The 18,484-nt window shown below is 42.5% G+C and overlaps 1 protein-coding gene across 2 annotated transcripts in view; it reads left to right on the top strand.

The window, feature by feature from the left end:
• The window catches only part of LOC132405811 (cortexin-1-like), a 69,904-nt gene extending 55,513 nt beyond the window's left edge, over positions 1–14,391 (top strand). For both annotated transcript variants that reach the window (XM_059990809.1, XM_059990810.1), the window contains one exon: positions 13,033–14,391. In XM_059990809.1, coding sequence (XP_059846792.1) covers positions 13,146–13,427 — 282 coding nt within the window. In that variant the 5' untranslated portion in view covers positions 13,033–13,145 and the 3' untranslated portion in view covers positions 13,428–14,391. The remainder of the gene's footprint in view (positions 1–13,032) is intronic.
• Positions 14,392–18,484: the final 4,093 nt, after the last annotated feature.

The following is an 18,484-nucleotide window of genomic DNA, read 5'->3' as shown; positions in this document are numbered from 1 at the left end:
ATAACACAGAGGGTGATAAGTGCCTGGAAGGTGATGCCAAGGGAGTTGGCAGATCCTGATGTGACAGCAACATTTAAGAGGCATTTAATAATCCGTGAGCAGATAGGAAATGGAGGATAGGGACCATGTGTAGGCGAATGAGATTGGTTTAGATCAGGGCTGGCACAGCCTTTGAGGGCTGAATGGCCTTTTCCTGTGCTGTTCTGTTCTGCATTCTGTATTCTGTGTCACTTACAGAGAACAATGTGTAAGCCTGTCAGTGGAGCCGCTGATCATTTATGGAATGATCAGACTCACTGATGCACCTTTCTTTTCCCAATGCCCATTCCTTGCAGTTTGTCTGAACTTTATGTTAGGCTGTGATCTTGGCTTCCATGCAGCATCTCCCTGTGGGTGCAGCTGCACTGACCTTGGCTGCAGATTTCACTTTACTTCAGCACACTGACTCAGAGAAGGCAATAAAGTACCACTTCACAAAACAAGCTAACTCTGGCATTTCCTCGTCTGTAAATCAGTCAGTTTTAAACATGAATGCAACTTTACTTTTATTATACCTCTTTTCTTCTCCATTTCTGAAAGTGAAAGAGCTGCATGATTAAAAGTGATTTCCTAATTGACAATAATAAACAAAATCTACTTTTATGTTGTCTCAGTAAGGTAGCAAAGTGCTGTCTCAAACTCATGCCACTAGAGTAGGAAATGGGCTTGGGATATATTTTTCTTTTAAGGTCATTTTGTTAACTTGATTAACTTATTAACTTGTGGTAGGAAGTAACTGCAAATAACCTCATTTATGTCAATCGTGGAAAACGTGACATAATGACGTGGCCTCTATAGAATAATCAAGAGGGACTGATGGATTGAAGCTCTCTGTGAGTTTGGATTGCTTATTGACAGGTTGTTGAATACTGCCTGCTACAGTGTTTGAGAAGGAATACAACACATTTTAAGTTTACCAATGACTAAATGTCAGAAGTAGAACTGGAAGATTTGTAAAAAGGGTTTAGTGTTTGCTCTTAACAACTTCATTGCTCAGCCAACTCTCTGTAATGTACAAACCAAAAATAAAATGTTGCGGATCCTGGAAGTCTGGAATAAAATAGCACGATGGATATCTGCAGCGGGTTAGACAGCATCTGCACAAAGAGAAACAGGTCTATAATGTTTTTAGATCTGTGACTTTTCAGCAAGATGGTTGAACATAGATAATTAAAGTATGAGTGTGGTTAAGCATGATAATTAAGAAGATGTGTGTTACCTGAAGTTGGAAAATTCACGGTTCATACTATTGCATTGTAAGCTGTCCAAGCAGAACATGAAATGTTGTTCTCCCAATTTGTGTTTGGCCTTGCCATGGCAACGGAATTTCAGTGCACTCCTCCCCCGCACCTAACCTGTTACCTAGTTTTCTTCTTCCTTTGTTCATTCCTCCTATCCACTCCGCATTTGACTCCACTTATCACCTCCCCAGCCTCTGTATCAACAACTCCCACCCCTCCACCCAAAGACATTCGACTCCTCCGTTTTTCCTTTCCAAGCTTCTCCAATCCATAGTCATCTACGCTCTGGCAGCTCCTCTGATTTGAAAGGGTTTTACCCCTTGCTCCAACCTGAAATGTGGAAGTTAGGAACAGCAGAGGCTGCTTGTCTCCTTGCATCTGCTCTGCCCTTCAGTCAGATCAAGACTTACCTTTTACCTCTGCGCCACTTTCCTGTACCTGAACCATGTAACCTGATCCTCTTAACGTCAAAAAATGTAAAGTCATCACTGACCAAAGCAGCAGTTACTTCCACTGTGAATGTGACCTTGCTAAGCTATTCCTCCTACCCCCTCAATCAATCTTCAACCTTCCATCCACCCAAAGCTCCCTTTCCATCACTAGCTGTGTCAGTCTGCCTTCACCAAATTCAAATCCATCACTCACAGCCAATCAATCACTCATTCTGTTTGTGTACGTCTCCTACTGGAACTTCCTCATCCTCCCTCTCTTTTGCTATTTCCTTATGTTATCTGAACACCCACCTAGCCTCATCCAGCATCTCTCCTCAAACCTTCCTCCTCATATTCCACCCTCAATCCAATGGCACAAACATTGAATTCTGTAATTTCAGATAACCCGCACCCCCTCTGTCCCTTTCTCTCTCCTCCTGGTCTACTCAGTTCCTTCCACACACACACCACTGGCATCCGGCCGCCATCTTTATTTCCCCTCTTCCACCTACTCCATCAGCACCACATATACACACTGCCCACTGGGTCTCTTCCCCACCACCCAGTGTAGCTATCTGCCCACTCCATGCCCTAGTCTTTGTTATTAGAATCTTTTGCTGCTGTTTGTTGCTTCTACATATCTCCTGTCACTTTCCCCTCACCTATTTATATCAGTTATCTCCCCTCCTCTCCTTCAGTCAAGAAGAAGAATCTCACCTGGAACACTGACTGTCCATATCCCTCTGCGGATGCTGCCTGATCTGCTGAATTCTTGAAGCATTTTGTTTTTGTTTGTTCTTTCCAGTGCATTGTGTTGCTTTTCCAGCATCCAGAACTGAATGAAAAGAACTTTCATCCAACAAAGTGTGAGGAAGGTCGGACGTAATTGTCCTTAGCCAGCAGCATCACCTCCATTGTCCATCTGCTGACTTCATCTCTCTTCCTGCCCACGGACCGTAACTGAAACAGACCGCTCACAGTTTCATCCCAACCCATTTAACCATGAACTAAGGTGATAGGGAATCAATGCAGTCAAAGAGAAAGGAAATAGGTCCTTTAGCCTACAGAATCCAGGTCAACCATTAAGCCCCCATTTATCTATTCATGAGTAGCCATGAACCATTTAACCAATTACCATTACGGACCCCCATTACTCAGGACATGCTCTCTTCTTATTACTAGCATCAGGGAGGAGGTATGGGAGCTTGAAGACACACGCTCAAGGTTTTAGGAGCATTTCCTTCCTCTCTGCCATCAGACTTCTCAATGGATAATAAACAAACCCATGAACACCACGTCACTATTCAATCAATGCACACACAATGCTGGAGGAACTCAGCAGGTCAGGCAGCATCCATGGAAAAGAGTAAACAGTCAACGTTTCGGGTCAAGAATTGAATTGACTTTATTACTTACATCCTTCATATAAATGAGGAGTAAAAATCTTTAAGTTATGTCTGTCAAAATTTGCAATGTACAATTTATAGTAAATGATAATTAGTAGTATGTACAACAGAACAGGCAACACAACAGAGAAATACAGTTGCGTCATCATGAATTAATCAGTCTGATGGCCTGATGGAATAAGCTGTCCCGGAGCCTGTTGGTCCTGACTTTTATGCTGTGGTACCGTTTCCAGGATGGTAGCAGCTGGAACAGTTTGTGGTTGGGGTGACTCGGGCGCCCAATGATCCTCTGGGCCCTTTCTACACACCTGTCTTTGTAAATGTCCTGAATAGTGCAGAGTTCACAACTACAGATGTACTGGGCTGTCTGCACCACTCTCTACAGAGTCCTGCGATTGAGGGAAGTACAGTTCCCATACCAGGCAGTGATGCAGCCAGTCAGGATGCTCTCAATTGTGCCCCTGTTGTGCCTTTTTCAGCACACAGCTGATGTGTACAGACCATGTGAGGTCCTTGGTGATATGTATGTCAAGGATCTTAAAGCTGTTCACCTTCTCAACCCTAGATCCATTGATGTCAATAGGGGTTAGCCTGTCTCCATTCTTCCTGTAGTCCACACCCAGCTCCTTTGTTTTTGTGACATTGAGGGAGAGGTTGTTTCCTTGACACCACGGTGTCAAGACCCTTCATTCATGAGTCTTGAAAGGTCTCGGCCCGAAACATCAACTGTTTACCTGTTTCCATAGATGCTGCCTGGCCTGCTCAGTTCCTCCAGCATCTTGTGTGTCATGCTTGGATTTCCAGCACCTACAGGTTTTCTCTTGTTTGTGCTACCCCACTATTTTTGCACCACTTATTTAATTTAATTTTTGATTTTTTTTGTAATGTAAAGCACATTTTTTATGTATTGCACTGCGCTCTGTTACAAAACGACAAATCTCAAGACCTGTGACAGAGATAATAAACCCAATTCTGATTGCGGTCTATTCCCACGCTAATTTCTGTTTATTCTCCCTACATTCTAATTAACTTCCCCCAGATTCTAGCAGATAGCTACACACTCATGGCAATTTACATTTGCCAATTAACTCATCTACCATGTTTCGGGTCCTATATTTGCTGTTATCAAAGCTAATATTTCCAGTTCTGCTCTGCTCCCTGACTCCTGGTCATAGAGTTTTAACACACGGCAACAGTCCTTTCAGCTCAACTCATTCATGCTGACTAAGGTGCCATTTGCCTGAATTTGGCCCACATCACTCTAAACCTTTCCTATCCATGAATCTTTACACTTAGTAATTGTAACTGTCTCTATCTCTTCCTTTAGCAGCTCTCTCTACTTACCCACCACTCTTTGTGTGAAAAACATCCCTCCCCCTCTTCCCCGGGTCCCCATTAAATCTTTTCCCTTAAAACCTGTGCCCTCTAATTTTAGACTCCCCTACCCTGAGAAAAAGACTGATCATCTACCTTCTATTTGCTGCTTTTCCAAACCTCAGTAAGGACATCCGTCCCTGCTTACCTCATCGATGACACACTGTGGATGCGTCTCTACCAAAGGAGCTGCTAGGCACTCCTTCCCTCCGCTAACCTGCAGCTCACCCTTGGGCAAGGTGTAGTCCCCCGATCAGGGTCACAGGAAGTCACGGGAGCAGGCGACGGGTGGGCGTATGAGCAGCTGGTGCATATCACAAATCCTGGTTATATGACCGCTGATGCCAGGCAGATCATCTCTGAAGAGTATTGATAATGGACGGGGACCACTTCTGTAGAAAAATTTGCCAAGATTATGGAAAGACCATGATTGCTATGTACGACATGGCACATAGCGAATGAAGGAACGATGACACCCTCATCCATGTAATGTTAAATATAATTCCTGTGGTCATTGTTCAGCCTCCTGTATTCCACATTTCATACATTGGTATTTGCACTACACTTTGCTTTTCTAATACTAATGATGTTCACTTACAATGCTTGTGCTCACTGGTCAACATCAATTGCCACACAATTTGCCTACTTCCAGCCATTCAGTAATGTGATGGAAGAAATTATTGCCAGTGCTAAGAGGTACCATTACCAGTAATGTACTCACCGATGGCCACTTTGGGATCTGCCAGCACCATTTTGTTCCAGTCTTGCTCCAAACATTGGCGAAAGGACGAAGTTCTATAGATGAGGCTGACAATTAGATAGCCTGTAAATCTCTATTTTTTGATATACTGATCGTTATGTTCAAGTCACCCCAGAGCTTAAAATATTCAAACTCTTCCTAAATTATCTCCCCAGTCTTAAACAATTCTGTTGGGTTATCATTCACTTTAACAAAAAGTTTGAAAAGTTTCTCATTAAATCTCTCTGCTATACATCCTTTTAAAATGTCCCTCTTCAGCTATGCTTTAGCACATCTCCCTTTTTCTTTTTATGTGACAGGGTGTCAGATTCTGCTTGATAACATTCCTGAGAACATCTTGCTTTATTATATTAAAAGTGCTACTGTGGCAACAGAAAGTTGGCTACAATATGCTTTGGGAGGTTTTAAGTTTTTAAAACATGTCATGTAAATTAAACTCTTAAAAAAAATAATTAGATGCCTTGCTGCTTTGGTTTATTTATATTCAAGAGCTATAAATATCCCTTTAAATAAAAGGGGCCTGCAACAGCTAGAATGGAAAATTGCCTGACAAATAGAAGGCAGAGTGTAGTGGTGAAGATTATTGAAAGTGTAGTCTGGATTTCTCCAGGGGTTGATACTTGAACCATTGCCTTTCCTGATGCATATTAATGATTTGGACCTAGCTGTAGAGAACATAGTTTCAAAATTTTAATTTAATACAGAGCCTGGAGTCATAGTGAACTATGAAACGGGTAGTAACAGTCTTTAGGGCAGATATAGACAGGCTAGTGGAACTAGTGGATATATGTGGATATATGGACGATGAAGCTTAATAGTGAGTGATGTGAAGTGTTAGCTTTTTAAAGAAGTACAAGAAGAGGCAACTTAAACTAGAGAGCAGAATTCTAAGAGGAGTACAGAAATAGAGATATCTTGAGGTAAGTGTCACTAAAACTATCAAAGTAATTTGTGAAAGTGGCTAAAATGCATTGAGAACCTTGGGCTTCGTAAATAGAGTACAAAAGCAAAGAAGTTATAATGAACACAAGAGATCTGCAGATGCTGGAGTTGCTGGAGGAAGTAGTAGCAGGAGATGGAAGTTATGGATGAACCTATCTAAATCTACCTTGCGCCCAGCTCTTAATACCACCCATTAAGAACGAGGGGAAGGCTTTGGAGAAGGTGTCACTACGTGGATATTCTGGAGAAACCGGAGCTGTTCTTGGGACAGAGAAGTTTGCAAGGGGCTCTGACAGAGACACGTAAAATCATGACAGATGTAGCATCTGCTGAGGTGAGACTGTTCCCATCGGAGGGATGATCAGGAACAACCGGAAAGAGAATGGAGGTGATCGGCAAAAGAAACAATTCCAAAATGCGAGTGTCTGAATTGCACAGGTTGGTGCAGTCCAAGACGATTCAGTAGGAGTGATGAAAAGACGCTGGTAAGTGTCTGAAAGGAGTGAGTGTGTAGGTTGTGGGGGAAAGCAATAGCTGAATGACTTTACACGAGGGGAGCTACGAGGGGTGATTGATAAATTCATGGCTTAAGGTAGAAGGAGTCAATTTTAGAAAACCTAGCACATTTATTGTTCAACATACTCCCCTCCTACATGTACACACTTAGTCCAGCGGTCATGGAGCATACGGATCTTGGACCTCCAGAAAGTGTCCACAGCAGGGGTGATTGATAAGTTTGTGGCCTGAGGTAGAAGGAGATGAGTTATACAGCTCTCGTTACATGTACATGCAGGTCAACTCTTTGAGGCGGAAAGTTTGAAGTTAATAACTCATCAGAGGGGATTGATAAGTTCATGGCCTAAGGTAGAAGGTGATGAGTTATTATCTTCAAACTTTCTGCATAATCACTCAAAGAATTGACCTGCATGTGCTTGTAACGAGAGCTGTATAACTCATTGCCTTCTACCTTAGGCCATGAACTTATCAATCACTCCTCTGTGGACACTTTCTGGAGGTCCAAGATCCGTATGCTCCACGACCGCAGGACTAAGTCTGTAAATGTAGGAGGGGACTATGTTGAAAAATAAATGTGCTAGGCTTTCTAAAACTGACTCCTTCTACCTCAGACCATGAACTTATCAATCACCTCTCGTATCATGGACATGATGGGCTAACTGGACTTCTACCATGAAGGAACCAATTTGTGCTCCTTCATTTCAGGTCGATACTGTTTTCCTTTCAGGACACAACAGTTTACCAATTTTCACAAGTAATTTCCAAAATATCTAGTTCAGTTCAGTAAAGGCAATATCCACAGCTTAGCAGTTACCGCCATTGCCATATCCACACATGTTCTGTGTGCTCGACATGAAATAACAGGAAGATCCCGGTGAAGGGGGGCAGCTAACATCTGAACCTGATCTCATTAGTGGCCCTCCTGCTAGGTCCCGGACGGACTGTATCACGGAGAGTGCTCCTCCAAGTGATCCCGTTTGTCTCATCCGTCCCAGTTTGATCCTGAAATCCCTGCCCCCTTCTCCCTTTATTCCTTGCTCTGGGAAACCAAGTGTATTACTTTGACGAAGGTCAGTTAATGTAGGCAGGCAGGCAATTAATGTGCTGTTTGATATATTGGTCTAGGTTCAGTTAATTGCTTTCCCCAAAGATTCCTTAGGAGGATTGGCAAGCTGTGTCTTCTCATTCTTGGTAACAGTCGCCTCTGAGGGTGTTTTCCTGGCACGTAACCAATGAAGAAGCAACAGTATGAATACAGATACAGTATATAGAACATACAACTGTGTCATACCATACAGGTCCTTTAGCTCACAATGTTGTGCCGACCTTTTAACCTACTCTAAGATTAACCTAGCCCTTTAATCCCCACCGCATAGCCATCCATTCTTCTTTCATGTGCCTATTTAAGAGTCTTAAATGCCCCTAATGTATCTTGCCTCTACCACCACCCCTGGTTGTGCATTCCATGCATCCATTAATCTATGTGTAAAAAAAAAACCTGCTTCTGACATCCCTGCTATACTTTTCTCCACCTTAAACTAAATGTAATTAATGAACTTCGACAGCACATTTTTTTCCCTTACACCTACCTGTTCCTGGCAAAGCTGAGCCCCACTGTTGATCGGGGTCAACCATGAAAGCTGCAACCCAGCTGTCTACGTGATACGCAAGCCAGGGCAGTACGATACGGAGGGTAGGCTGTTGCCCATGTAGCAGGCTCCCTCTCTCCACGCAGCTGATGAATCCAAAGGAACGGCAAAGACCGATACAGTTTGCGCACCAACGGTGTCGCAGGAGTTCCTAGTCTGTGTTGAACTCAATACCTGACTGCTTTCAGGACTCCAGCTCTGGCTTTTTCCTTGGGTTTACTCCCAAAGCCTTCTCCATGAAAGGGTATAGCCCCAAGGCAGTGGAAGTTCGAGATCAGAGTTTTCCTTCTCTGCATTTGTGGGGCAGACTTGATGGGCCGAATGGCATACCTCTGCTCCTATATCTTATGTCTTATAGATGATCTGCCAACCATAGCTGACGAGCTCCATCTGCCTGAAGCAACTGGTTTTAAGGCACCAGTAACCCACCTTTGTCCCTTCTCCTGTCCGTAGAACCAATTCCACCAGGCTTAATAGCTAAGGCACATCTGACGGCCGGGAGCTGGACTTAGTTGTCAGGAGTTATTTTAAGGCATACCTTTGGGAGTACTTAATAGGTAGTGGGAGCTTGTCCCCAATACCTCCCCTGGTTCTAACAATCTTAAGGAACCTGAAGTAACACTTTGACCACTTTAACCATGGTAGTCTTTGTTTTGTTCAAATTGTACTCTTTGTTGTTTAATTTTGTATAATTTTATGTTTAATTTATGTAATTCTGAATGTTGTGTATCAGAATTGGTGCTGCTGTAAGTAAGTTTTTCATTGTATACACGTCCTTGCGCAGTTGACAATAAGCATGACTTTGCCTACCAACTCCACGCGATACAGGGGCACAGCTGGTAGAGCCGTGTAGCTCCAGTGACCTGGGTTTAATCCTGATTTCCGGTGCTGTATGTGTGGAGAATGCATGGGATTCTAGTTTGCTCCCACATCCCAAAGAAGTGTGGACGGGTGGATTATTTAATCACCATAAGATACCCCTGTGTGTGTAGGTGAGTGTTAGAACCTGCAGGAGTTAATGAAGCTGTGGGAAGAATAAAAATGGGATTAATATAAATGAGTAGCTGATGCTTGATATGAGCCAAGGAATCTGTTTGTTTCTATCTCTATGACTTGACTTAAGCTTTGTTCTTTATGGAAGATGGCCCATTGAATGTGCATGCTGTTGGGTGGATGGTGAGGACAAAGAGAACTGTATCCTTGCTTTAGATGTGACAAAATGTTACTGTTAAATTAAAGGTTTAGATTGAGTCAATCTGCAGCAACAGTTGGGGAGCTTGAGTTAATCCAATGGACGAAACATTGTAAGGGTGCTGTTGTGTGCTTGGTGTGAAGTTAGATTAACAGAATATTGGAGACTCAGTACAGTTGATTGGAGATTTATAGGTTTATGGAGACTTAACAAGGTGAATGACACAAAACCGAGGTTTCATTGAGGAGATGGTCTGTGATGTCGGACGTTGATGGAACAAATACTGACAGTGCTGTGATGTATGAGGTGGACTAGAGAATTCTGAGTGAAAACATGTGTGTTTTCCACTGTGCAATAAAAGTCATGCAATAATTTGATTTTCATGGTGAACACAATGCAATATTGTGTTCCCAACAACATCGTACCCCTGTTGATGGCTTTCTTCGCTCCCAAAAATGTCAGCCTATCAACATGGTGTAGTATTTTTAAGGTACAGGAATGTTAACATTAACTGCATCATGGAAGCTCTGAAACAGAGAGAGAGAGGATTGCGGGATGATAGAATAGTACAATTGAGCCTAAGAGTTGTTAATATTCAGCGCTTGGGAGAAATCGCCTGATATTAGGATAAGGGTGAAGTGGTGGTGCTGGTAAGGGATATTGAGAGTTGGCTAGAAGGGTAATAAAAGAATTCATAAACTGTATTCGTGCATGTGCAAATGCCACGAATCCTTGAGAGGTTGGGACCATCTTGCAGTATCCACATCCATCTGCCATTCTACTGAGATTTGTTTAGACAACTGAACCAGGCCAATTCAGGAATGGCTTAGAAGACCATATGGTGAGGATTGGAATTACCTTCATGTGAAGTGGCAGGTTGGAAAATGATGAGTAAGGGATGAAGAAGTAGACCAGCTATGGAGATAAGTAGGGGGGTGATGGTTCCCATGTGTTGAAGGGCCAATACAGAGCATGCTGTTGGTTGTGACAGGTTAGAGTGCTGGATGGAATCAAGTCTGAGGGCTTGACATAACAGGAGCAAAAAATTATCTTGGTGGTTTGTACAAAGTGGACAGTTTCAAAATGTTTACTCAAATCCTAGCATTTACTTCCATTATAACATAATTTATTCACTTCTTTATTTAGAGATTCAGTGTGGAGTAGGCCCATCTGGCTGTGCGACCCAACAGCACCCTACAACCATGATTTATCCCTAGCCTAATCACTGGGGCAATCTACGATGATCAATTAACTCACCCGCTATGTCTTTGGACTGTGGGAGGAAACTGGAGCACTGGAGAAGACCCATGCACTCCATGGGGAGGATGTACAGAGACTCCTTACAGTGGGCACTGGGATTGTACTCCGAACCCTGTAGCCCCTAGCTGCAATAGTGTTCCGCTAACCACTATGGCACCTTGGCACTTATAATGAATATTGGATGGTATATACATTAAATGTAGCTGCAATACAGACTATCCATTGTGTTAGAAAGAAGAAAGTTTGTCAGATGACATTGACTAGAATTTTTTTTTAAAGTAATTTTAAAAATGGGATCAAAGTATCTTAGCTAGCCATTTGCAAACAGGATGAGTTGGGCTAAACTCCAGCTCTGAATCATGAATCAGGAAAAATTCCTTGACCCTTAATGCAAACTATACCCTTATGGTAGATTAAACAACATCCTGAGCATGTTTTTTTTAACAAAAGTGACACCACATTCTTAGAATTTATTTACATTATTGACATTTATTAACTTTCCTGCTAAGCAGTAAGAGTAGTAATTTAAGTTCTTTCTTACTTGGCTCCCTTAAAGACAACTAATATTTAAAGGCTTTCATGTGCTGTTTGCACTGAGCAGCTGTCCTCACTCTAGCAAGAGTGATCATATCTTGATGAAAATAAAAATAAAACAAAGCAGGCTTCTACATATTTCCTTACAATCAGTGGCTGGAATCCTTCACTGTATTCCAAGACAAGTACATTACTGTAAGATATTGATCTTGTGATCACTTGCTTGATCAGAGAAATAGAGGATGATCATTCAATTGCTGTTCCCTTCAATCATGCCTAATTCGAGCACACAGTCTCAGTACTGGTAATGCTTCAGAAAAGCGCAAGGGTGCAAATTTCCGCTCTGGACTGGCCAGGATTAAATGTGATGGCTCCTACATTCGAAAGTTGCTTGGTATCGTTTGGGTTCTTGACGACATGCTTTTCAGCATCAGTGCGCCAGCACTACGAAAGGAAAAGTACCCAAGAATGAAAGTCAATAGAATGAGTGTCAGCCTGCAGATAATTAAGAAGCAAGATCATGTGCCAGAACTTAAAGATGATGGCTTTTGATGGGCCTCTTGTGTAGTCCTTAACATTATAGGGTGAAGGCATGTGTAAACAGCAGGAAGTTATTGTGCTGACTTTGGAGGGGGTTCAAAGGAAGATGATTCCGGGAATGAAGGTCTTATCATAAGAGGAATGTTTGATGGCTCTGGGCCTCAACTTACTAGAAGTCAGATGAATGAGTGGAGACCTGATTAAAACCTACCGAATGTTGAAAAGCTTTGACAGAGTGGTGTGCAGAGGATTGGAGAGGATGTTTCCAATGGTGGGGGAGTGTAACACCAGAGGACACAGCCTCTGAATAGAGGGGCATCCTTTTAGAACAGAGATGAGGAGGAACTTCTTTAGCCAGAGGGTGGTGAATCTGTGGGATTCTTTGCCACAGGCAGCAGTGGAGGCCGACTCATTGGGTAGATTTAAGGCAGGGGTTAGTAGATTCTTGATTAGTCAGGGCATGAAGGGATGCACAAAGAAGGCAAGAAACTGGGGCTGAGAGAAAAAATGGATCAGCCATGATTAAATGGCAGAGCACAGTCAATGGGCCAAATGTCCTAATTCAGCAACTATATCAAAATTCAACGTTCAAAGTAAAATTTATTACCAGAGTACATACATACCACCACATGCAACCCTGAGATTCTTTTTCCTACGGGAATACTCAGCAGATCTATAGAACAGTAACTATAAACAGGATTGATGAAAGAGCAAATCGTGCATAAAAGACACCAATCTGATATAAATAACAAGAGCATGAAATAGCAAGCTGAAGAGTCCTTAAAATGAGATCATTGGTTGTGGGAGCATCTCAATGGATGAGTGTAGTTGTCCTGTTTTGTTCAAGAGCTTGATGGTTGAGGGGGTATCTTATGGTCTTATCGTATATGCTTCTGTTTGCCCCACCATGCACACATCGACCTTGATCTTAGTAACAGAAGTTCATTTTATTTGACTGTGTTGGTACTTTCCTTTAACAAGAAGACTCATGGTTATAGGTGACAGTTTTTTTTGTAGTGCTCCATAATCTGATAATTTAGTGTCCGACTGTGAACTGCAAATTAACTCGGAGCCTTCCTTGTCACAGGCACCGCAGCAACCCTGGGGTTGTTGCTTTTGAGTTAACTGTTTTGTTTGTTGTTTTGCAGAGGGTGTAACAGCTTGATCGCTGGCGCGACCTTGGCAGTGTGATGAAAAGAACAGGATCTCCTCTTAACGTTTTGAAGAGCTAATTAGTAATCCGGCACCAAAAGACCAGGCGATGAATAATGCTGCCACAATGAATGACATGTCTACAGTAGATGATGAACTGTTGGCTTCTACATCCATGTACCTCAGTGGGGACTCCACTTACTCGGTTCCAATGGGGGCGGAACAAAAAACCGTATTTGCATTTGTAATTTTCTTATTGGTTTTCCTGATAATCCTGGTGGTCCGATGTTTTCGGATATTATTGGACCCCTATAGCAGGATGCCTGCTTCGTCGTGGTCTGATGGTAAAGATGGGCTGGAGAGGGGACAGTTTGACTATGCCCTGGTGTGAAGTCAAATGCCACAAACTTCGCTCTGCTCTGCCGCTGATCTTCTTTTGTGTTTTATTTTAACGAATAAATTCCCTCCTTGTAATTTTAAGGGGTACCCTTCTAGGACGTACAATCTCTGAGCTTGCTAACGGTGTCCAAAAACACTGTAGATGTGCTGCCTGCTATTCAGTGAGTTACATTGTTATATCAGCTTGTGACTTAACGGCGGAGTCACTGTCTCCCAGTTCCTAGTTGTGGAGCTGCCAGGGCTGCCTGGCAGGCCGACTCCCGTGACCCCTTAATTAGCTGTAGTCCAAAATCTTGTCATTGTTTCCATTGCTCACGTCAGTCTCGATCGACTCTCCTGATCACAGGGGAGAATTGCGTGGACAAGGAGCAGGGCACACAGCGCGTGGCAACTGAAAAGCCGGAATGGTGTTTCTGATTGTCAAAGGAACGGAGAGACAGAGAGGTACACTGGAAAATGAGAGCGTGAAGGGGAGAGAGAGGGAGTCACACAGCAGCTTCATGTCAGGACCCAGCTCCAAGATCTGGACAATTATGGCAAGTTCCTTAAACACATGGGTGGTCTAAAAGGTTTACAAGAGCACCACTGGATTTCACAGTTAATGCAATTAGTGTTACTTGAACAGGCTGCTGCTTTTCCACCTTTTAAAAGCTCTTTTCATTTCTCAGTTGTGGCACATATTGGTTCCTCTATGTGCTACAAAACATGAACAGACTATCCTAGAATTTCCAGGCCGAGGGATTGAATTTCTATGGTTACCCAATCTTCCTGAGAAAATCTTGGTTGTTAATTGGGGACATTTCCAGTTAAACAGGCAAAAAACCTAGGATTAATATATGTACATACAACTAATCTTACTTAATTATACCCTTATGATTCTCAGTACTGACTTGAAGTATATTGTCCTTGTGTGAGCTGGGATGAATCACAAAGGCTTGTATAGGTCACCCGTTATAATAAAGCCTCAGAGACCAAAAGCAAACTACATCATGAGTGTATGCAACCTCTTTTAAAAAATAACTTGAATTTCATCAGATATTTTATTTACATCCCGAGCTTTAAAGAACAGAAATCAAATAAATTTTAAAAATTCACCAAGGCCATAACAAGGATCAATCACTCAGGCAACCCATGGCTTCCCTCAGATAGCCTTGAAGGGAATGTTTAAATGAACAAAACGAGTATGTGTGGCTGGAACGATTGTTCCTTACATGCTATTTGCAGTGTGTTTGGTGCTAATTGATCCCCAACGTGATCTCCAATGTGTGGGTGAAGGTTTGTGATCTAAGAAACATCAAACGGGTCCAATTATCACAGAAGACAGCATATAAATGCATTTCTTTTGTTTGGCTGAGACAAAGTCTATAATTATGACACAAAATCCTCTACAATCCAATCTTTCTGAAGAACAGTTGGTCCCAATTCCAGATGTGAGACTAATCTCCTTGCTAAAGAGTAGGGTTTCTGTTCTTGATGCTGGGATACAGTCATTTAGTTATATAGCATGGGAACAGGCCCTCAACCTAACTTGTCCTTGCTGACTAAGGTGCCTTCCTGAGCTAGTTTCGTTTGCCTGCATTTGGCCCTTATTCCTTGAAACTTTTCTTATCTATGTACCTGGCCACCTCTGCTACTTCCTCCGGCAGTTTCTGGATCATGATATTGGTTAGAATGCAGTGTTGATCTGCAGGATCTTTCTTAAGCTGGACTACAGCAAATCTCTGATACTCCAGCAGTCCCGGGACTTCGGCAGTGCCAGGCCACTAGATTTCTTATTAATACCCAAACACACTTTCCTTTCTCTTTTTTTTCAGAGGTTACGTGTAGTACAGTATAATAAATTTCCCACTGAACCGTGGGAGAGGGCAGTATACAAACACTCCAGATGTAGCTCCCTACTTCCCACCACTGGTGTTCTAGACATTAGTCCTAGATCAGGCCCACATACCCCACTCCTGGCTCTCACCCCATACCCTGCTTGTACCCTGGAATCCCCAGCCCACGTGCCAGCTGAATTACTGATTCAGATGCGGGGCCATCGGGAATTCCATAAACCTTAGCTGGAGAAGTGTTCAGCAGCGAGAATGTGCCACGTGTAATGTCAATCTATGGACAATAAATGTTGCTTTAATGCTGTTAGGCCTTTAAGGACCGTATGGTGTAACTGATTGGTGTTTTGGTGTTGCTACAGTGTTAGTGTAGAAAGTTTTAGCAGCAGTCTGTTTCGAAGAAGGCCGACTGGCAATATATACATGCTGTCTAGTAATGATCGCTCCTTCGTTAATAAACGTACCTTCTTTGATATTTTAAATTGTTAACTGTTTGCATTGTCTTAGGGACTGAATAAGGGAGATACTGAGATGTGGTACAGGAAGGGCTGGCTGGTAGAACTATGAGATTTATATGCGTGTTCAAATCGGAAAATTGGATGAGCAGAATGTGCTTATATTGACCTCTCCCAATTGAGATAGTGTTGGCACATACTGAAAGACAAAGTTGTATCACCAAATTGAGCTCTCTGAACCTCTGGATGAACAGGCATGTAATTTGTCTCAACGATGGAAATTGAAAGGAAGTGTTTACATCTATTGAATTGGTTGCAGTAAATAAACCAGGACTGACAAGAGCTGTTGTTGTTACTCAATGGTCATGTGCGGAGAAAATTGCACTGTATCATGAAGTCCACAGAATGCATTAGGAATGCTACAAGCACATTGCAAATTGCCTTGAAATGAAACTGTTGACTGTTACGAGATTTTGCATCCAGGAGCAGGGAGAAAAGTTTGGCATCTTCAACACGGAGGAAAGATAAATAGCAGATAATTGCTATTTTGCAGATTGGAAGGACTCGCTTACAAGAGATAAGGTTATTTATGGAATCCAGGATTCATCCTTGAGGGAACAGCTGTTATATGCGATAGAGTTCACTTCGGAAAAGTATATGCAGATATCCAAAAGGGAGGCTAGAAAAGCTGTTTGGGCAACAGCCGGGCATATATACAATTAATGGAGAGATGAAATCTGGAGGCACATCATTGACTCAAGCCAAAAGCCTTGATATTGAGGTGCAGGGAAGAAACTAAACTTGAACAGGCAAAAGTTGAGTTCATGATGGAAGAAGTCTTTTACTTGATGGATTATTTGTTCACCAGAGATGGTCTGAGGTTAGATCCAGCAAAAAGACAAGTGAAGGAGATGCTGAGATCAACATATGGCTTTCTGAACAGGTTACCTCTGAGTAGATGTTAGAACCAAAAACAACCATCTTTTAATCATGGGTACAATCATGGGTAAATGATTTACATGGGTAAATCTACAATCTAATGGATACAATCAGAGGATATAACATGATATAGATCAGTTGGAAACTTGGATGGAGAAATAGCAGTCACAGTTTAATCCAGTCAAGTGTAGATGATGCCTCTGGGGAGGGCAAATGCAAGAGAAAAGCATACAGTAAATGGTAGTACCATTAGAGGCATTGATGTCATCTTGGGGTGCAAGTCCATAACTCCCTGAAAAGGCAGCATAGGGGTACGGCATGCTTGCTTTCAACAGTTGGGGCATTGGGTATAAAAGTTGGGAAATCATATTACAGCTCTATAAAACTTTAGTTATGTCACATTTGGGGTGTTGTGTGCTAATTTGGTTGTCGAATATAGAATGTGGAAGCTTTTGAGAGGGTTCCAAAGAAGTTTACCAGAGTGTTACCTGGATTAGAGAGTGTTAAGCAGAGGTTAGCAAACATGGATTGTACTTTCTGGAGCATCGGAGGCTGAGGGGTGACCTGATTGATGGAGGCATATAAAATTATGAGAGGCATAGGTAGGATAAGTAGTCAGAATCTTCTTTTTCCCTAAATATAAAATACTAAAGATGAGAGGGAGAAAGTTTAAAAGGGATGTTCGGGCAATTTTATTTTACACAGAGAATGTTCTGTGGAGCACGCTGGTGGAAGCAGGTAGCACAGCGATGTTTAATAGAAGTTTAGACAGATGCACGGACCAGCAGGAATAAAGGGATACAGATCATGTGATGGCAGCTGAGATTAGTTAGACTGGCATTGTGACCAGCACAGACGTGATGGGTTGAAGAGCCCGTTCTTGTGTTGTTCTGTTCTATGATGCCCACATCAGACCAACTACAGATGCAGCAGAAAGCACGGTGACTTGACACCTGGTTCACATTACATCATAAAGGAGTTACCAAGTCTCCTACTGGGGAACAGGTGCCATCTTAAAGAGACCATGGAAGAGGTTTGTTGGACTAAAGCAGATAGGGAGATACAAGGATTCAGTACTGATGCTCAGAGTGAGAACAGTAGCACAACCAGTTTGGACAGAAGTGGGTAGGATGCAGAACACTCATGCACTGCGGTAAGGTCAGTTAGATATCTTGATTCTTTTCCCTTTCTGTTGTTAAAGGAAGGGTGTAAAATATGTGAAATATGTGTAGTATGGTGCATGGAGTAAAAATGTAGCATTACTGCTGTCACCCTTTTAAGGTTTATATCATGTGACCTGTTGCTCTGATGGTACAGTAGTGTTCGGTGTAGAAAGTTTCAGAGGTAGTATGTTAGATCATGTTGGATGTTCATTTATAAAGTACCTCTGTTCATGTTTTAAATGACCATTTTCCTGTATCTGAGAGACTGAGGGAAAAACAGAAGCAGGAAAAGCTCCACCGATCCTAACCCAGCCATCATCAACCACTTGCAGTTTGCTGTAATTCTGCGAGCGTTGGCTGCTTCCTGGAGTCTGTAAAGTTGTCAGTGTCCGCAGGACATGCTGATTAGTGAGGTAAAATTCTTTGCCAGCTCTGTGGGTACAGGTAGGCAGTCCCATTGGAGATGGCATGGCTGGGAGAATGAGGTGAGCAGGGCAAACAGCTGAGAAAGGCTGAAGGAACCTCCATTTTCCAGGGTGTTCAGGGAACAGTCCCAATAACTGGTCCTCAATGAGGATTAGCATGCAAGATATCTTCACTGAAATCTTCCGCTGTTCCAGTCACAATTCCAATCTCAAAACTGGGCAAGGACTGTGGCTAGTA

Source organism: Hypanus sabinus, chromosome 16, assembly GCF_030144855.1.
Source record: "Hypanus sabinus isolate sHypSab1 chromosome 16, sHypSab1.hap1, whole genome shotgun sequence".
NCBI classification, from domain to species: Eukaryota; Metazoa; Chordata; class Chondrichthyes; order Myliobatiformes; family Dasyatidae; genus Hypanus; species Hypanus sabinus.
The sequence above is the reverse complement of the archived record's forward strand: the minus strand, read 5'-3'. Positions and strand labels throughout refer to the sequence as shown.